The sequence below is a fragment of the Apus apus genome, chromosome 3 (assembly GCF_020740795.1).
Source record: "Apus apus isolate bApuApu2 chromosome 3, bApuApu2.pri.cur, whole genome shotgun sequence".
NCBI classification, from domain to species: domain Eukaryota; kingdom Metazoa; phylum Chordata; class Aves; order Apodiformes; family Apodidae; genus Apus; species Apus apus.
In genome coordinates, this window is record NC_067284.1 from 16,597,948 (window position 1) to 16,619,951 (window position 22,004).

General features: G+C 35.9%; 1 protein-coding gene across 3 annotated transcripts in view; it reads right to left on the reverse strand.

The window, feature by feature from the left end:
• SENP6 (SUMO specific peptidase 6) overlaps positions 1-22,004 on the reverse strand; it is a 76,130-nt gene that overhangs the window by 22,129 nt on the left and 31,997 nt on the right. For 2 of the 3 annotated variants that reach the window (XM_051614117.1, XM_051614115.1), the window contains exons 6-12: positions 19,969-19,989; positions 14,736-14,806; positions 11,762-11,907; positions 7,595-8,000; positions 6,503-6,735; positions 4,061-4,231; positions 3,148-3,190 (exon numbers count right to left, since the gene is read on the reverse strand). In XM_051614117.1, coding sequence (XP_051470077.1) covers positions 3,148-3,190; positions 4,061-4,231; positions 6,503-6,735; positions 7,595-8,000; positions 11,762-11,907; positions 14,736-14,806; positions 19,969-19,989 — 1,091 coding nt within the window. The remainder of the gene's footprint in view (positions 1-3,147; positions 3,191-4,060; positions 4,232-6,502; positions 6,736-7,594; positions 8,001-11,761; positions 11,908-14,735; positions 14,807-19,968; positions 19,990-22,004) is intronic. The other variant, XM_051614116.1, reaches the window with a different exon arrangement.

The following is a 22,004-nucleotide window of genomic DNA, read 5'->3' on the forward strand; positions in this document are numbered from 1 at the left end:
CACTGTCACCTTTCAGGAAAGTAATCAGGAGTAAACTTCTCTTTTCAGCAACTTGAATTTAGATGTTATTCCACAGAAAAAACAGCATTTCCAGTGACAATTTTTTGCAGCTACTGCTATGACACATTCTACAATAGCTTTGTAAAACTTTTTGTGGATTTATCATTGACCAAGTTCTCTTATGAAAATTAACTTTAGAATTAAGAGAATAAACACATGCAGAGAAATAGATATCTGATTGCCTGACGAAAATAAGCTACTGCTCTCAATCTACTACCAAAGCAAAATGTCAGCAAAGCGGTATATTTTTAACACTACATCTGATTCTGCCAGTGCCAATGTTGAGTATTTTACAGGTTTACCGAGTCATAGAAATGGAAAGAAAAATGAGTGAAGTCAAAGTTCTTAGAATTTGCTGAAAATACGCAGAAGTTCAATGCCAAGCATTATTTCTAAATCAGAGAATTAGGTAATGGTAGTTACATAAAGGTTTAGTTAGTGGAAGCTTCCACCAACTACCATATGCATGATGGCAGCTTCTACTAGAAAACCTACATCCCTTACATACGGGACAAAATATAAGACAGGACTGAAGGAGCAATGGAGTCAACAGAAAGTTCTAATAAATAATATCAATACACAAAGTTCATCTCCTCTTTCTTTACTCATAAAAGGGAGGCGAGACTGCAGTGAATTCCTGAAAAGACTAAGGCCTTTCTTAAGTTAAATTCAAGTAAATATTTCATGACTAAACAGATGGTGAGTAAAAATAAGTAAAATGCTTACCATATAAAGAATTTAATTTGCATAACCCTGAACATATTTGCATAAAAACATGATTTAAAAAATTACATACCATCAGTTTCTACCTTACTAGTAATAGTTCTTAGAGGTTCTTAATATTAGTGGAGGGAGTGCTTTTCCGCAACCCCCCCTTTTTAAAAAAACTGTTTCCCCTACCCTTCTCTTGGCATTTAGCAGCCAATGCCCAGCAGTAGCCCTCCACATCCTCCCTTCTTGTTGGCAAACAAATTCACACCCATGTGACTGCCAGAAAGGGAGTCTACTGCTCATAAAGACAGGGCAAACAGTTACCTAAAGGAGAGCATCCACTGGCTGCAGACCAGAAGTGGTGGCCACCACAGCAGAAATATGCTGTGTAGATCTAACTAGTCCATCTCCTTGCACTGATTCTCCTTTATCTCCCTAGGGACTTTTGTGGGAGAAAAAAGCTAGTAACTAAATGAAAGTTTATAGATGACTCATACAATCTTCCCTCTATTGTGTTTAAAACAAACAACACAACAGTTTTCCAAGGCTTGGCTGTAATACCACAGCCTCTACAGTATTATTTATAGTGTGTGTGTGTATATATATATATATATCTTCAGTTTTCTCCTCCCTAAACGTACACACTTTCCTTAATTGATTTCACCTAACTTCCCATTTACAGAGGCACACCTCAATAACAATAACTCCAGTTTAAAACTGGATTCAACCCATTTAACTGAGGCATACAGGTCAGGTCCTTATAATGGTGTCTAGATAGAAGGTCCTTGCCAAAACATGAACTAGCTGTATTTTTGAGAAAACTCTGAACCCTTGCAACTATGTCTGCACTGAGATGAAGCATACTGCATTTTATATGCAAGAAGACTGTCTACTCTTCAGGTGAAAATTTAAATCATATTCATCCTTTCTCATAAAGACAGGCATCTTATAACACATTTCACATAAACACCTTAATCTGTGAACTGCATTTCCTGTAACACTAAGACAGACAATAGGACTTAACCATTAAAGGCAATGTGACTAGTTTTTTTGTGTTAGAAACAGAAAGTTGTTTCCTTGAAACACCAGTTGGAAGTTGCAGAAAACTGACAAGAGATGTGGAGAGAATTTTGAGAACCTAACATATCTATCTATACATGCAAAAACAAGCTCAAGGCAGGGCAGTACTGCTGTTCCTACAGCTTTTCAAAGCATTTGCCTCTCCCTGAAAAAGCATGACAATAATCAATCTAAAGAAAAACAAAATATTAGGTGTCGTTTTTATTTAAAAATCCTTGTATTAAAATAGATCATGCCATGTTTATGAAGTTACAGAAATGCCACTAGCTGGGAATACACCCATCTTCCTCCAGATGCCTGGCTGGGATGCACTAGCTGGGAATACACCATCTTCCTCCAGATGCAAAATTCAGAAAAATGAAATGCAAAAGTGCTAAATGTTCCAATAAACACAGTGTTTAATGAGTCACCATTTTTATGCTGGAGTGATCAAGTTCCATGGAAATAATTTGACCATGCTACTGTTTTGACTGAAAATGTAAAGACTTCTTCTACAAATTTTACTAAGCTTTTAAGTGTTCTTTGAAAACTCATTTAATGCATGAAAATAGGTAGTTTCTATGCATCTAAATTTTAGATGCAACAGAAATTTAAATACTTGACTGAGAAAAGGCTACCATTTTTGCATATAACCATGACAAAATCCATTAGTTCTCTTCTACAAACAACAAAAGGCAAAACTCAGGAGGGCTGTATCTTCATGGGAAGATTAACAAAAGGAAGCAAAGCTTCTTTTTAGGCCCAAAGCAAAACCCTACATAACCCTATAGGGTGGCAAAGAAAAAAATTTTAAAGGGAGATACAGACAGGAAAGGTCTAAGACACCTGTGGTTTTTACTCTCCACTTCTGCATCTGAAATAAAAGAACTAATAAAGAGTTAAAGAGGTAACATGTTTTACAGGTTGCTCTTGCCTATTGTTTTTGTTAAGCATTTTCAAGACAACCTTTGCCAATCATCATTGGAATACCTACAGCTATTCAACTAGGATGAAAGGGAAGAACTAAGACTCAATTGCACACACACCACAAATTTTTAATTCCTGCTGTCTGTAAATTTTCTTTCTGTCAGTAGAAGGCAGAAATAATGCAAAATAATTATGGTTTTTACTCACCAGGCAGTTCAGTTAAAGTTTATACTCTCAACTTTTTTTTATCTGACCACAGGCATCCAGTATAGTTTATTACATACATAATACAACCAGAATTGATATTTCATTATGATCTGTTTGTTAATTCTTTTGACAAAGTTATGTAATTAAAAGTACATATTAACATAAAATAAAAGACGTACTCACCATCTTGACTTTCTAGGCGGATTTTGATATAATCCAAGCAAAACTGTGGAAGACAACACAGTTATAAGATTTCACTTCTTCTCCAAACCAAAACTGACTTTATGCCTTTTAACTGTTAGTAAACATATTTCAATTGACTAAATATCGAGTAATGAAAATGTTAAATTAAAAATATTAAGATATAATTAAGAAACCCAACAAAGCATACATTTAAGCACAACTCGAGGAAAAAGTATGTTCTTTGCCATTCAGTGCCTCTTCTAGTAATATTGACTTTTGAAACTTTTGATGTCTCCTAAGTACCCCGATTTCAAAAAGGTTTAAAATACTTGGAAAAATACCACAAATGTTAGGGAGAAAAAAGTCCTCAAAAGAGAATGTCATCTGTTGGTATTAGTATTTAAGCAAATCAAACAACTGGGTTGTGCAGAGAGCTGGGAAGAACAAGTGATATATCTCTGCTATTTATATGGTCACCCCAGCAAGAAGTATGCATTTTATCTGGCTTACTGCATACAAGAGTCTCCACATAGCTTAGAAGGTAAAACAAAAAATAAAAATTGTATTATAGAAGCAAATTCTTTTCCTTGCAGACATGCTTCTTCCTTCTACGGATCAATAACTATTTTTTGGCAACCGTTGCCTTCAATATCCTTAACAAATGCAGGCTAATCCATAAGGGTTCAAGGGTTTTGCAGGCATGATGTTTCTGTTAAACACCAGAACTAGATTGTATACATCAGTACGTAACAGTAATTTGGGATTCTCTGGGAACCTCAGCCTCTAAAATTTGAGACAAGCTTACTGTTCCACAAAGTAAAAATATTATGTTTGCTGTATGTTGTTCATATATGAAAATAACAATGTCCACCAAAAACTGAAAGGAGATTTGTCAAATAACATGTTTACTTACAATCACAGGTTCCACTACCATTCTTCGGAGCGTTCCTATTCGTATACTTCGACAGTTCAGAATGACACTTTCACAGGAATTTTGATAATTTAGAGGTACAGCCTCAGTTACAATCTCTTGAGAAATAACTTTACGACGTTTTATTGGAGTGTTAGACACAATGTTCCCAAACTGAAAAGTAATTTTCAAGGTTTCAGAATGTCTCACTAAGATTTATTGCTAAAACAAGCTTCCTAAAAACTAGTGACTAGATTTTCTGCTGCCGTTCTGTTGGTCAACAGGATTACTTACTACAGCATCCACCTCAACTATATACACAAGGCAGAAATATCCTAATTTTAAGAAGGCTATTTCTAATGTATTTTTTTTTATATATATATACACAAATACTAATTCTGTTAAAGCACCACAATGTTGGTGGCTTGATTTTTTCTTTCAGTTTGTTTTAGTCTGAAAACACCGAGTTATTACCAAAGTACAGAGCATCACCACATTAGCAGGAGTAGAATTTTCAGGAAATAGAAAGAAATAAGCCAAATCAAAATTCCTTAAAGCAACTCTACAGAACTATTAAGATGTTTTTAGGACAGATTCCAGGATCAGAAGACTAAACACTGAATGAAGGCCACTTGCAGTCTGGCTCAAATTCAAGAAATTCTCTAGATGCTGACTGAAGCTATATTCTCAATCAAGCTCTTATTTAACACCAGAACAATCTTACAAAAACCTGGTAAAATGACAGAAAGTTGGCTGATAGCTGTCAGATCAATATGTTTATTTGTTGTATTGCTTATAGAGCTCTACTTTGTTGAACAATTTTCTGTACACTAGTCTTTTCTTTGGTATTTATATTACTTCACAGAGCTATCCATTAATACACGTTCTTTTGGGTTACAAGATGCAACTCCCAAAGAAAAACTTCCTAAGGGATTCAATATTTCTATTAAGACTAAATCTCGACAATTATTTTGAAGTCCCTAATCACTAGCCTATCACTATCTTGGCCATAACTGAAAATATATTTTTGGATCTTTCATTTAAATACAGTGAAGAAGGCAGAGATTCTAAATCTCTGTAAGTAAAATATTTACCTAGGACTCTTGTTGAAGACAGCCTTTCAGTTTTGTCTGCTGGAGCAGCTAAATGTTATTAAAAGCTCAAAACTCATATCGCAGACAAACAGTAAGACAATAAGCATTACACTGGTGCTATGTTCAAGTATTCTCTTCAATAAAGAATTAATTACTATTTTGAGAGAAAAATTAACAAAGCTTCTTAAAGCTTATTCTATCATATATGACAAAAACACTGTGATACCTGCAATTCTTGGTAATTTCATTGAATCAATGCAAATTTTGTGTTAAAAAACAAATTCTCGTTTCAAAAGCAAGCTCTTTTCTACTTTTGTGTAAAATACACAGTTAATTTCCAATGTTAAAACTGGTTCTTAAACACTAGTGAACAGGAACATATGGATATACAAAGGAAAACATCTGGGAGTTTCAGAAGTCTTAGATATCAATGCCTTCACCATGCAGTACTTTCAATTATTCCAGCACGTAACGCTGGAATAATTGCTTCACAACTATTTATCATCCAGGCTTCAGCCCTACAGCCTTATTTTAGGCTGGAGGTTCACAGCTTTATATTGATAGTGGTGACTAATAATACACCAAGCTATAAAAGTCTATAATATCATCAAGTACAGCAGTAGGACATTGGCTTCTGAATTTCAACATAGCATGAAGGTTTTGACATCATTACTTCAGTGTTCTAACGCAGAAACACAAAGGATTTGAGATGGCAAGTGGAAATGTGTTCAGATACTCTTGTTGAAACAAACTCAAAATAGTGAAACTGGACAAGTGACCCAAGAATGGTTTTAATCAGCACTTCAATATTGAGGTGATTAAGTTTTTAACAGCAGGCCCCTTTGACAGTACTCATGGTGCATTTTTTCTTTGTGTATCCGTTACCTAAATTAAAAAAGGTCCCACCATAAAATCTTTAAAATAAGTGCTATTAATTGGGACAGTTGCCAAAGTATTTTAAAGGGCCACTATTTCTCCCACTGTCACTTTTCATGTTTAACTTTGAATGTCCAAAGCCTTATCAGACAAAAGCTGGTAGGAACATTTTTCTCCAAACTAAGTAGGCCCTTGAGTTTCAAAGAGATACCATGCCCAGTTTCAAAGAGTATCCATTCAACACAAAAGCACCTATATGAAAAGCATAACTCAAATAATTATTAATGCTTGTAAAAACATAAGGAACATATTTTGTTATATTTCCAGCATCATATAAGCAGTGTGACTACTCAATGAGCTACTAAATAAGAAAAGCAATCAAATATAGTCAACTTCTGACAATGCAAGACAAGCCTTTAAATTTTCCATTTGTGATTTTATTTTTGTTTTCTTTAAATAAAGCGTTAAATAGTACCTGATCTTTCATTCTTGCTTTTCTTGGTAGCGTGACTGCAATTTCTGTATCTGTTGTTATACTACCTATTCTCTGTTCTATTCCACAACTGTTTTCCTTTAATGCTGCTTCCACCTTTCCTGTAGAAGGAGCTGGGGAGGAGCGGGCTGAATCTGCAGGACGAGGTGAAATGCTTTCCATTCTCCTAGTGCTGCTACTATCCTCCTCCTCATCATCATCACTAGACAAAACAACTAAACAGAAAATATTAAATTCTCAACCACTACATTTTTTTGTAACATAAATTTATTTTCAACCAATAGCTTAAAAGTAATTTATTAAATTGTCCTGCAGTGACAAAAAGAAGTCCACATTTACCATTATATTATGCTTTTATTAATGATTATTTGGAATCTGCTCACAGGTGCTCTCTCCCTCCTTTTTTATTTCTCACAACTAACTACACAAGAGATGAGAATTGTTTATCTGCCTCTAGCAGGTGAAGGCATACACTTGATTCAATCGAGAACTGACAGTGAATATTACAACCTAAGAAAAACTGACAAGTATGACTAAAAGTGTTCAAACCAGTAAGTTAACATGCTCTAGCAGAATAAGCATGGAACTAAAAAACATAATTTCACAAATTCCAGGTCTTCCTGCTTATAAATTGAGTTCACGCAGAAAAAGCATAAAAATTAACATTTTACAGATGATGAAATTTAAATAAATGGGTAAACTTGGATACTGTTTCCATGCATAGATCAAAAGGAAAGAGGGAAAAAATGCACAATAAAAATCAAAGTCTGTCTTTCCCTTTGGGAGAATGAGTGACAGAATTCTGCTTAGAATGTATTTATTTTTTTTAATTATACAGCGTAAGTCTTTAAAAAAAAATCATGACATTTTTATGTTCTCCAGTGTTTCTTTTTCTGAAAAAGTACCTCGGCCTATGAAAAGTAAATTATAAAAAGTCTGTCTCTCTTTCCCAAGAACATACCTACAAAAAAATTCCATGCAAAATCTGTACTGTAAAGTTGCAAGGATTGTTCCTTCATTATACAATGTTTTTGAGTTTCCAGTTTATGGTTGTATTAATAAAAAGGTACTTACTTGGATCATTTAGTTCAGATGATCTTGTACTCCTTTGTCTTAAGTTTCCTGTAATTTTAGGATTTTTTGCTCCAGTTAAAAGACCAACTTTTCCATTCTGTCTTAACATAGAATGTCCTACAACTTCATTACTCAGTAGAATATCCGTTGGACCTTTCCCAACAGCAGAACTATAAAACTTCTTTGTGTTGAACCCTGTACCTGAAGATTTTTGCCCTGCTGAATTCTGATGTATTGATGAACGTGATAAAGGTCCCATAGATTCACTTAAAGTCACAGTTTGTCTAGAGACTCCTTTTTGCAAATCCTTTAGAGTTGCACTTTCACAATGCCGGCATTTGGTCTGATTTTCATTTCCTCGCCCACAATTTGGGCAATCAGTAGAATAATCAATTTGTTCCAACAGCTAGAGAGGACACACACAAAATCAGTAAATGTGTAAGTACAAAGATAACCTTATCCAATCTTGCATTTAATTTCTGTTCAGAATGAAGACTGACAACACTGTATTAGAACTTTTAGTAAGCAAAGAAAGCAAACAATAAAATAGTTTGATTTTTTTTGTTTAGAAAACGAAAAATGTTCCACAAGAAACAAATGTAATTTGTGGCATTTTTAATAAAGTTATTACTTCTGGACAATTCAGATTTTCCTTTTTACATGTTTTCTTTCTATATATAAAGGCTGCACACTTTTAAGTTACATGTATCTATCAGCAAGAAGGTACAGGTACACGACTTCTGTAAATCGTTTCACTGGATGAATATAAAGTAACCTAACAATCCCCAGAGCAATGCTAAAGAAGACTAGAAGCAACTTCCTAGGTCATGAAGTTTTAGTTGTCCTTCCAAGACAGAGATGTACTTTGTTTCTCCCACATGTATTAGGCTCCACCTAATGATGAAACACAAGTGCAGAACTTGGACTTCTAAGTCTAAGGGATTTAAACTGCTGACTGTGCACTGAGTTGAATATGGGACACATCTAGAACTGAAATTTAATTGTCTCCAATTGTATGTTGCTGTCTCCTGGAGCACTGAGCTCAAACGACAACCACTGTACTGAGAATTACTAAATATAACAAATAAATACCTACCTTCCACCAAAACCTTTTGAACCTATTTTCAGAACATAGCTATCACAATTAGCACACCCCAGCCACAAACACATTTCCAATAAAGAGGACTTCCACAGGTGTGGGAACATCAACCATTTTTAAAAACAAATGTGAAGACAATAGACTGAGTGGTGGGATAAGATAGCAAGTGACATGAAAACCAGTGTCATGCCTCAGTGCACAGTTCCAGGATGTAGGTTTTACAAGGATACTGCTAATCTTATTCAGGAATTTTAATCAGACTTCAAAAGTTTCAACAGAAGCTACCAATTGTACCTGTAGGATTTAAATGTAGAATAACTGCACCCCTCTACATCAATCAAACACTAAAAATTTAAAGTCAACTTCCGTTCCATGGTTTGAGAGCCTGCATCTTGATAGTAGAGGTAACACTGTTCAGTTAAGAGGGGCATGCTCTTTTTTTGGATAAATACGCACATCTATGACTACTTAAGCAGGTAAGTTCTGCCTAAACGTGTCTGCCTTACAACTTGTATAATATATCAAGTTTTTAACCTGTGAAATCTGCAAAATACAAATACTATACAGCCTATACAAATACTCTGCCCTATCATTAGAAGTTCAGAATACAACACTTTTATTGTTTCCTTCCTTTCAAAACTATGTACATTTCTAACAATTATAAAGTGCTACCTGTTAGAGTGTAGTAGGATGAAAACCGTTTGCACTTTGCCTGACAAGCAGTTGGTTATGTCTGTAATTCCTCTGGCACAAAACCATAACCAACACTTCTGAGTTGTTCAGAGGCTCCATAAGCCTCTGATCGATCATCTGCACACTCTTGGCAGCTCATGGATCATGAAAATGCATATGGGTCATGACAAATGCATAAATCATTGTGTTAAATCCCTTTTTAAAAAATCCTTTATAAAGAATAAAACTCATCATCTATTAAAAAAAAAAAAATAAAACCAAGAGTTGTACCAGTGTATTCAGCTGCAGCAAGATCTGTTCTATATCCAAAAAGCGTATCCACAAACTACAGTCTCACAGGATCGTAACTATCCTATGGGATTGGACTAAAGGTTCATCTAGCCCCGTGCTGTACTGTAGACAGTGGCCAGTGGTACATGGTTGGGAGCACAGCAGATAGAATAGGGATATATCCTCCTTATTTGATGTAATAATTGCTAATTTAGAAATTTCCTGAATCAGCAATTGAATTTAAATCAACCTGTTTAATGATGATGTAGTCTCACGTATTTTAACACTGCCTTTTTGAAATCTCACAATATATTCATGTGAAAAATACAGAGGTTTCATCTTTTTTTAAGCTTATTGCTTGACACTTTTAGCACAGGCACTCAGCTCTTCCAAGAAAAAGTAACTGGTTTCAGTTAATGACTGTTGGTGTTCTCAAATTTACAGATTTTGAAGACATGCGTGGGAAAAAGTACCAGATGTAATTATCAAATACTGTTTACAAGTGCAATCTGTCTGATGGCTTTGGAAATGAAATCACATCCCTGGAACAACATAATCGAGTCTGCTGCTTTTTTATCAAGGAGATAGAGAACAACTTGTTTCAGCAATGTGGTCAGCTACACGCAGTCTGGCTCAAGGACACCAAGCTGCTGGTGCTTCTCCGTGCAGATCCAGCCCTCTCTTTCCACTTGTTTACAACACAGGAAGTAGTTCTGGAAGTCAGTACCACAGCTTTGTGATAGGGAGAATATGCCGAAAGCACACCTCACTTCTACATGTATACAGAACCTTCTAGTTAGAGCTAGAAGTTGCTGCAAATGGTCTACACAGACCACAACTCAGCCACAAATGATGAGGCTGCTTTTCTTCCTTTCATGCTAATTTGGACAATTTGTAAGGAAGAAACTATGTATATTATAAGATGACTTCTGTTAGATCTTGAGACTTAAAAGTTGTTTTATCAAGGCAGTGAGCAAGATTCCATTTTTTTTTTTTAATTGTTTTCTTCAATGGCCACTTCAACCTAGAAGACTGTTTTCTGCTTTTGTCTCTTACTTGACAGGACATAAGTCATCATGAGTATTTCACTTCTTTAAACAAATTTAAACAAAGTTATCAATATAATGATTAAAACAAAACCCACAGAGCTCTAATGTCTTTTGGTTTTAACTGCTTTGCTACTTCATTACTTAGCTTTTAAATTTTATCTCTACACAGATAACGTATGTTGACAAAAAACTCAGCTATTAGAATTTCCAAGTAACACCATATTTATTATCTATAAAGGAAATGCGTAAGAGTAGTACCAACTGTTTCATCCTAAAAAGAAATACAGCTCGACTTACTTTCTGATATACAGGAGTAAACACAAGCCGGTTATATATAATAATCTGAGATGTACTTTTTTGTTTATTTGGTTGGTTTGGTTTTTGGGTTTCTTTTTTACCAAGATCTCCTTGCAGGAAGTTTTGCTTTGATAGTCATACAGTGTGATCTGTATGTGGGTCATCTTCCATACTAATCTGGGAAGATGGCAAGAAATATGGAGGGCTTTACAGAAATTTCCAAAATATACTACATTGGATATACAGAACATGGTGGTTGGCTGCATGCAGAGCAAAGAGTGCCATTTGGATACCTGTGCTAGTTCCATTGAAGAGAGGAACTTGTAAGACATACCTACATCTTTGCAGTACCTCTGTCTTTATTGTTATAGTGAGAGTACAGAAAATAGTAACATTTAAAATAAAAATAAATAATCTGTCAAAGAGTAAAATATCGTTCCTTTATTTCATAGACAGCAAACCAAAATTATGAGGTTTTGGTTTATCGATCAGCCAATCAATTTAGACACAGGTTCTTCACCTTTCCAGTGCAGCACCCGTTCGTTCAAATCAGAAACCAAACATTTCATTGCTAGTATCAATATTAGCACTTAAATATCTCTAACTACAATTTCTTGAAATTTAATTATGTAAATCTTTCTCCTAACTCTAAGGCTTTTTAGAAAATCAACTTATTTTATAAATGAATGCCTGTTTTTAAAATATGCTTCAACACTTGAAGTTCAATAAAAATGTACATGTTTTTAAAATCTAACCTACCTTTAACTGGGTTAGGCATTTTTTTGTAGCAGAAGATAGAGCCAAGTCAGATTGGTATGAATTGCAGTGACGTTTCTGTTGCACCTTTCTCTTAATTTCAGATTCTGATTCTGATTCTGACTCTTCTGTGTTTTCCATTATACTGTCTAGGAGGCAAAGAATTAAAAAATGTTAACAAGAAACATTCAATCATAGAACCATTAAGACTGCAAGGGACCTTAAAGATCATCAAATTCCAACCCTACCACTAGATCAGGTTGCATAAAACCTCATCCAACCTGGCCTTAAAAACCTCCAGGGATGGGGCATCAACAACCTCACTGGGCAACCCATTCCAGTTCCTCACCGCCCTTACAGTGAAGAATTTCTTCCTAATATCTAACCTAAACCTCCCCTCTCTCAGTTTAAAACCATTACTCCTTGTCCTGTCACCATCTTCTCTGACGAAAAGCCCCTCCCCAGCTTTCTTGTAGGCTTTTTTCAAGTACTGGAAGATGCAATAAGATCTCCCCAGAGCCTTCTCTTCTCTAGGCTGAACAGCCCCAATTTCTTAGCCTGTCTTCATAACAGAGGTGCTCCAGGTCTTTGATCATCTTGGTGGCCCTTCTCTGGACCCTCTTCAACAGGTCTATAGCTTTCTTGTGCTGAGGACACCAGAACTGTACACAGTCTTCCAGGTGTGGCCTCACCAGAACAGAGTAGAGGGCCAGAATCACCTCCCTGGCCATGCTGGCCACACTTCTTTTGATGCAGCTCAGGATGTGTTTGACTCTCTGGGCTCCAGCACACACTGGCGACTCATGTCGAGCTTCTCATCTACTACCACCCCCAAGTCCTTCTCCTCAGGACTGCTCTCCAGCCATTCTTCCCCCAGCCTGTATTTGTGCCTGGGGTTGTGCCAACACATGTGCAGGACCTTGCACTTGGCCTTGTTGAACCTCATGAGGCTGGCATTGGCCCACCTCTCCAGCCTGTCAAGGTCCCTCTGGATGGTGTCTCTTCCCTCTTGGGTGTCAACCAGACTACACAGCTTGGTATCATCAGCAAGCTTGCTGAGGATACACTCAATCCCACTGTCCATGTCTCCAACAAAGATGTTAAACAGCACTGGTCCCATTACTGACCCCTGGGGGACACCACTCGTCACCTGCCTCCATTTGGACACTGAACCATTGACCACAACTCTCTGGGTGTGGCCATCCAGCCAATCTCTTACCCACCGAGTGGTCCATCTGTCAAATCCATGCCTTGTCAGTTTGGAGACCAGGATGTCGTGTGGGACAGTGTCAAACACCTTGCACAAATCCAGGTAGATGACATCAGTTGCTCTGCCACCATCCACCATCTCTGTAGCCTTGTTGTAGAAGGCCACCAGATTGGTCAGGCATGACTTGCCCTTAGTGAAGCCATGTTGGCTGTCACCAATCACCTCTTTATTTTCCATGTGCCTTAGCAGACTTTCCAGGATGCTCTGCTGCATGATCTTGCCAGGCACAGAGGCCTGTGCTAGACCAACTAATATGCTTTTAAAATTAAGATCAACTTATTTCTTCACATAAACTAATATAAACTAAAAAAAAAAACCCTTTTTAAACACCCAGCAAACTACAGTGCTTCAAGTGTCTCAGGATTTGTTGTATGGATAAGAAAAGATTTCCCAAATTTACTTAGAAAACATTGATTTATTAATACTATTTCAGTGTCTTTGGACATGAAAATCTGCACTAACTTAAGTATAACCAGAATGGAGCTTCCATTATCAAAAAGAGGAGATCTGATAGATGATGCAGATGGTCATTTTCACCAATGGACTGTTGGAGAATGCATTTAGAGCATCGCAAATATCCTGTGTAGTTATAATTTAAACTTTCAGCACAAGGCTCAGCAGTATCCTGAACTATACTGCCATATGCTGTGTTATATTGGGGTAATCAGTTAATAACTGGAAGAGTACAGGAAGAAAGAAATCCATAATCCACTTAAACTAACAATGTACAGACTGATTTTTTTTAATTTTATTTTAAGAAGTGCAGGATGCTGTACAAGACTGCCAGTTTAATGTAAAAGTGCTATTTACACTCCCTAGTTTAATTGTAGTCTCCATACTGAAACTTTTTAAAGTTGGTATTTTCTTTAACAAGTCTGAACACTTTTTCAAAATACATACAGTAAGTCTCACAAATATCCTACTACTAGAAGACTTCTTAAAACTAAAGAATTACTTGTTTTCAAAACAAGTAACAATAATAAGCAGGTTTTTTCTAAGTTAACTTATTCTTGCAGATAACTGATGATGTTCTACTTAACATTAACCTAAAACAGCACAGCAAACTAGCTGGCCAGCATAGTTGGTTAAGCAGCTGAATAGCAGGTTTACAGACTGTATCTGTACAGACAAAGGTCAATCAAACACAGTGATACTTTTTTCCAGGTTCAAAATGTTCACACGTCAAAGCAAATTATATTTTCTCTCTTCCACCTCCATCAGTTGCCTGTAGCCAATAATATAAGAGCATATTTCAGTCGAGCTACAGGGTAGTGCTGATGCTGGCTCTTCTACTCACTACTTCAGGGCCTGAATATACTTCATACCAAGTGTTATATACCATGTTACATTGTATACATACTACAGGAGCTCCTCGTCAATAATTCAAGAACAAGCTGAGGTCTTGGGCTCAGACTAGAAGATTCCAACAGTTCCACGATTCTAAATTTTCCAATTTTCAGTTAATCTTAAAATAACATAAGCCTAATTTAAAACTGATTATAATATGACTGAAAAGGTTGCAGAAGTTTGTCAAAAGGGGCTAAATCATCCCTTCATGCACAAACTTGTATAAATCTAGAATAACAAGATAAAAGGATAGAAACAGATACATTAAAGGTTACACAAAGCTTGGCAACACACCACCCAAAGCAGACATTAAAAAAATTATCCTGCTTAAAAGAAATGAGAACTCTAAACATAACTTACCCATTCCTTGAGACCGTGGTAACCTAATGTGGTCTGCTTCTACTTTCTGAAGCTGAGGAGGGTATTCTTTTCTGGAAAATAAATTAGATGTACAGTTGTTCTTTGGATAGACACCATTATAATTTAGCCACAATTATACATAAAACAAACCTGAAATGTATCTGAAAGCTACAAATAAATAACTTCTCCTATAACATGCTACCTGTACATTTCAAAAAATACTATCAGAATGCTAGGAACAATTACAGTAAAGGTCTTAGAAGGTTTTCTGATCTAAAACCCCTTTGACAGTAATCAATAGTTCAGGAGTGTCTCACTCTCAGACCTAAGTCTTCAAAGACTGAAGGCTGCACCTCCTCCTTCTCATTCATGAAATACAAGACAGATACTTTTAAAATCCAAAAATAGAAACAACTATTATTTTAATATTAAAGAGGAAGAAAACATTCAAGAGAGGAAAGAGATCTGACGTCAAAACTTGGTGTGGCCAAAAAAGCAAAAACATGACAGGAAAAGACATAGATCCTATATATTTAAAATGTAATAATATAGACAAATTAGTGGATAATAAAACTCCCATTAGTAAAACTTGCATAATTTACATATAAGATTTCTGTGCAAATTAATGCCATTTAAAGCATTACAGTAAGATTTTAAGTCTCCTGAAAGATATTTTCAGTTTCCACACAAGTGTGTCGAACCATACTAATACCAAACTGATTTCTGAAGCTCACTGTATCTCAGTTACTGCTTGTGGCAGTTCTCTTTCTCAGCTGTCTTACCCTCCTCTGCAGTTGTAGATTACTGTCCTCTTATAACAGATGGCACACACCTGAAACACAGGAGGCCTTGCCAACAATTTTAGAGGAAACTTTTTATTGGCAAGTTAAGCAGTGCACTGCCACCTCTGATTACAGGGATATTAACAGCAAAAGGGCAAAGAAATCAGCTGTAGACAGTAACATCTCAAACATCTAAATTTTGAGGACCCACACGACAAATATTTGGCTATGGCTGAAGTAAACTTCAGCTCTAAGCATAAGTTTTTATTTCTTTCAAGCACAGCATTTCCTAATGCACCAAATTATAAAACCTCTACATTTTCTGCATTTCTAGGCAATATTTCTCAGGGTTTTGCTGTGGTTTATTATTAACTAACATCTTTGGAATAAGATTAAACTACAATGCGTTTTGGGCTACTTCATACCAAATCTGCCCCTCTAAATGTATTAGCACACTACTAAACACAAATGTGATTTACTGTGTTGAGGGGCTGCAGTGTGAAGGAAAACTCAGGCAGAAAAGGACTGAAAAATAAGCATGGCTGGACTGCATCACAAAACAGTGGCATCACAGTATGTTACCATGAATGCCCATAAGCACATCACAGATGACAGATTATGTAGCTTATCTGCTACTGATTGTGTCAAATGCATTTCTGAAACACAGCTGCTCTCCCCCCAAGTGTTTCTAAATGCCTGCATACACAAAAACTAAACCAAAACCAGAAACCTGACTTGAAGAAATGTTCATAAATTAAGTACATGTTTTTTTGGAACATTTTCTTTAAAAATTAAAATAATAAGGGGTTACTTCAAAAGCAGAATTGGTGGAAATATAAGGTCAAACTAATCATTACATAATGAGAAGCTGTTACTATCAAAATCCATGATAATGACATTCTAAAGGGCAGGAAAAAACCCTGTAATGCCATTACAAGAGATTTGAAAAATATAAACTTTGCAGTGAGCATGCATAAACTGCTACCTGACACGCTGTAATTATCTTCAGTAGTAGTTCACAACAGTAAGTCTTGTTTTGAACATAACCACTGCTAGTTTTTGTGAAATGTTTTGGAGTGATATTTAAGAGAAAGAAGATTGAAATTACTTGACATTTAATTGAAAGCAATGAAAACAGTACCGTAGATTTAGAATACTAACATTTCTTTTTAAAATTAGTTTGGCAATTCAAGTTCTCTGGGCATTGGCAAGTTAGGATTTGTCTTCTAAAAATCATACAAGGTTGTATTACATTTTTAACATCCAACATGTATTTTCCTTTTTAAAATTATAAATTCATCACTTACCACATATTGCTAAATACATTTTTCTCAATGAATCACAATATAGTAGCCTCATTTTTTATCATCAGTCTAGGTTGATACTGATACTTTCCAAATTTGATGGAATACACAAGAGCTAGCATAAAACAAGTACCTTCCTTCTCCCACAACGTAAGACTTCAACTCATATGCTTACAATGGACCAGCAACACCCAAAGTCAAGTTACAAAAAATCAGCTCCAAGTCAGCCAAAAAATTGAAGACAATTTTGAGCACTGATTAATTGTAGATTTCATCTGAACAAAATGCCTTCCTGGAGACAGGAACAGCCCTCCCACAAGAGGGCAGCAAGTTGAATCACCTCCTCCTAACTTCTTATCCTGAAAACATAACACACAGACAAAATGGCAGAGCCCAGCATCACAAAGGTTCTACAGATAACAAAACCAAGCCATTCCACTCAGCACAACGCTTCTTGACATTTGAACAGCTGCAGATGCACTGTTCCATTCTCCAGTGAAGTAGTTAGTACACTGCAGAAGTAGAATGGAGAGGGTTTCTTTTAAATTGAACATGATGCCTCTTTTTAAAAGGCTTATTTGGAAAAGAAAATTTCTTGTAAGATATTAGAAAACATGAAGCACTTCAAAACAAACACCTTGCAGTTAAACTAAGTCTCCCATTTCAAATGGAATAAGTGAGGCATCAAACAACTAAACAGATCAATATGCAAGGCTATCTATATACTGTGCCTAATAGAAAACAAACAAACAAACAACACAAGAAATAAAATACTGATTGCTGCTCCTGCCAAATACACAATTGTCGTTTTTTGCCTGTTAGGTTTCCTACAAGTATTTCTTATGAGATTTAGATTTTGCTTGAAGAACAAGGCTCCATGCCTGGAGATTACAGCATTAGGCATCTTATTAATCTCATCCATTATTAGCAATTTTCATGTTAATACATTTAAGTACAAGGGAGGTAGATCCAGTATTTGATAAAAGCAATCTCAAGTAGTAGTAAAGCATCAAACAGCACAATTAAATTACAAGACCAGTAAAGATCAGGCTATTCCTTCAAGAGACATGACATAAATAGGGAGGTAATCTGGACTCAGATTCTCAGTTAAGAGTGTCCTGAACTTTTGACACATCTTAACAGCTAAATTGTATAGTATTCTTTACTAAACATGTTTTGCCAAGACAGAATGGTGTCACTGATTTAGTATTTTCAGCACACATTCAAAACTACTGCCATATTATTTTGATGATGGAATTGGACTTTACTATCTTCACCTTGGGCTGGCAGACAGAACTCTGTGACACCCTCCAGCCAAAGCACAATTTTCATATTGAAATTTCTCCTCTAGGAATAAAAAATGGGGGGATGAGGGAGAGCAGGATGAGGGCAATTTCTGTGTATGCTAGAAAGGAATGAACCTTACAGATCTGGGAATTTTGGATATAGTCCTGTCTTAGATCAGAGCTTTCAAAACTATCCACAATCTGGTAAGAGTCACATAAAAAATACCAGGTATGTGCAAGGCTCCACCAACTCCTTTCTTTGCTGAGGTGTAGGCTCACAAAAGAGCTGTGTTTCATGCACAGCCTGGCTCTTTGAGAGGCTGCTTTACTCAAGCTTTCCTCACTGCCTCTGTATACTGCTATCTGCAGGTGTACCACTGCAGGCAGGCTGTTGATTTCTACATCATTACACAAAACCAAAGCAAAGCACGAAAAGACAGGAAGCACCAAGTTGCTGAGCTGAGATTTACCTTCTGTTTACGATACAGGTAAAGCAGACTACAAAAGTCAAAGGTTGAAAGAGAGTAGCAGCTGCAAAGGGAGTTGGGTTTTTAGTCCACAGGTCAGTAGCCCCATTTGGTCCAGAAAGTCAAGAGCTGCAGCTGCACTTACTATGACAGTAATGATTGAAAGTACATTTAGCAGCTCCTGCCTAAACCATCTCCCCCTGCTAGGACTGCAACAAAAAGCAGGGAAGGAAAAGAGACCATATCCAGTAGTACTGGATTATGAAGCAGTAGGTGTCCCCCAGGGAAAATTAAGCTCACCAGCATGCAACTCTGCTCTAGTCTTCCTAAGACATATCATACCAACTTTAAAACATTAACAGCTGAATGATTAACTAATAGCATAAATGCAGCACAAAGAAAAATAGGAAAAAATACACTAACTCAAATCATAGACAGCAAGAGGATGATCAAATCCCTTCTTACAGGGTCAAATCTAACCGGCGAGTCTCTCTGATATTTCTTTTAAGAAATAACAAATGGCAGTAAAGCAGAAAGGGTTGGTTGTACTAGTGAATTTGAACTAAATGTAGAAAATACTGAATTCAAAAAGAACAGATATACACTGTATTTCTGTGTTATCTGTATCATTATCAGCTAAACATTATATACACTGCTTAAACAATTCAACCTGATATCAAATGTATACTGCCAAAAAACACCTACATAGACAGGATATTTACCAAAAAACTCTATAAATTAATTATTATCAACAAAACACTAACATATAAATACAGAATAAAAACCACAAATGTAGGCATTTCATATTGCTAACAAAATACTAATTATTAAATATTAACAGTGGTAGAACAAACGCAAAAGGAGTGAAAAATAAGCTTTACAGCGTGGTTGCTTTTGCTGTACATTTTCTGTTAATTGCTTTAACATATGCACTTCATGAACAGAATGTACACAGTAATGCAATAAAAACCTTTAATGCTACTCAAACCAAACCAGCGACAGAGGGAAAGCTCTATGAAGAGGTATGCTTCAGAATAATCCTATTACAGAAAGTTTGCTGCTCTGTGAAAAGAATTAGCAGTGAATTCTTAAATGCCAGAGACAGTTATTATGTATCTATTTGCACATCAGATACATAAATAGATAAATTTCCAGTGGAGATGTAACCAAAGTTCACATTAAAATGGCATTATTTAGAGATAGAAGTACATCTTTTTTGGGTAAAAGGGTGTATGTGAACCACAAAATCAGAACAAAAACAACCAACCCTCCCTCACACACGAGCAGATATGATTGACTGGAGAAATGTTCTTCAACTAGCATTGACAAAGCACTCATTCAGTTAATTTTTTTAATGCTCATTGCCATGCTCATTTCATTAACAGTAAGCTTACCTTTCCTTTCGATCCAGATTGCTTAAAATATGAAAAAAGAAAAAAAACAACCATAAGATGCAAAGCCCCATGTGTGTTGCACATCACTACATTCCATTTATTAAATATAAACTTTAACTGTTTCATTGCCTCTTACACTTCTGGACTCATTTTCAAATGAGCAATATTTTTTGTAACAGTAATTATAAACGCTGAAAATGTTGTTCTACAGAAAGCAGCAGTCAGTGGCTCATATTGCTCTGCCTCTTTTCTCCATGTGTAAAATTTAATTAATTCTGAACTCAACTCAATAGTCTCACTTAATTCACTGCAATATAGAACATGAAATTACAGAATCCTAATACATTAAATAAGATCAAGCCTCATTCCCAATCCCTGATCACCATTCAACAGAAGATAAAACAAATTTACATAACAACTTTTTGCCAAGTATTAAAAAAATATTTAAGTGTTTAAATTGAGAAAAAAAAATCAGAAAGCACTATTTAAATACTTAGGAGACCACATGCAACCAGCTACTACTGGATAGAGCATTCAGCCTCCTCCTGTGGTTTTGGCTAAAATAATCTCCAAAAATATTTAAGAATCAGGGCCACTAATTTCAGAAGTGTCTCCTTTAACCCCCATGAATGTAGCTGATGCTCACAGCTCAAGTCCTGCGTACACCAAGACTTATGGGAAAATACATCTAACTAAGCACAGCACAAAGACAATTTGAAAACACTCTCTGTACCTCTCCTGCCTTTTCAAAGCTTGCAATATAGAATGCTGGAAAGCTTTTAATCCATGTGATTGTTCCTCCCAACTATCAAAAACCTAACAAACTTCTGTCGTATATCCATTAAACTAACATTATTCTAAAACAGAACAAATTCAAAATCTTTCCTTGCTTTACTTGCTTTACTTCAAGAAAACCAGGTAAGAAGGTAATCCTGATAATCCTACAATATAAAAACATGCTCAGTCTCCAAAGTGCTCTGGATTCTGGGAAGACAGCAGAAGGAATTCAAAACTGAATGTGACCACCACAGCTAATACTAGGGAGGGGGTAATTGGTCAGTGCTGCACGGAAGTGGGGAAAATTGCTTCCTACTGGAGCTAGACTTTACAAACACTGGTTTTGTGAGGGTCTCAACTGAGTTCATAGATCCAGTCAGATCCAAACTGTGTCTGCGCGGAGCCATATCCAGTATCTCTGTATCCTTTGCACAGTTAATATGTAACTTGGATTAACTGTTTAAGGTGTTGTCAAGAGTCCAATTGTCAAGAATTTAAAATTTTAACGTTAAGGAAACTTAAAGGCAGGAAAAAAATTACAGAATGCCTGATATTGTACACATTGTCATTACATGAGATGACTCACTTGCTGGTTTTAAAATCCCGTATTAATACAATGCATTTAAGAGAATTCTCACTTCTGCATCTCAGAAAGATTTAGAAGTAAGAATCCTGAATAAATCCAGGAATTACAACAAGCAGTGTCCCTACAAAGTGCCTCATGCAGCTCATGCATAAGATTTCTTAGACATGCTGTACACACATGCTATTCCAATATCAAGTCTTAGAGAACAGTCAGTCCATAGCATAAGACAGAAATATGCATCCATTATGTGAAGCAAAATAGTCTGAATCAACTACAACACTAGGCTAAATTGTATCTGAAAATCTGCTGTATTAGAAATGAACAAATTTTAATTTCATCACTGGAAAAAAAACGTTAATAACATTTATCAAAATATTGTTTTGAAATGCCAAATGTTATTGTACAGGAAACTTGTACTTTGAATCTAAGTGCAACAGATATTCAGCCAGAATTTAATTTAACATGCACGTTCAAAAAAGTTGGAGAAATAAATAAGAAATACAGTACATGCATCACAAGCTCCAAATTAAATTGTATAGAAACTACAACTAAGTTTCATAATGGGCTTGCCCCATGTGACACCATCCTGACTCAGAAAATCCAGTATAAATATAAAAATCTGTAATGTCAGAGCCAGAGACTTTACCTGCTCAGAACTAATTTAATAATGTTT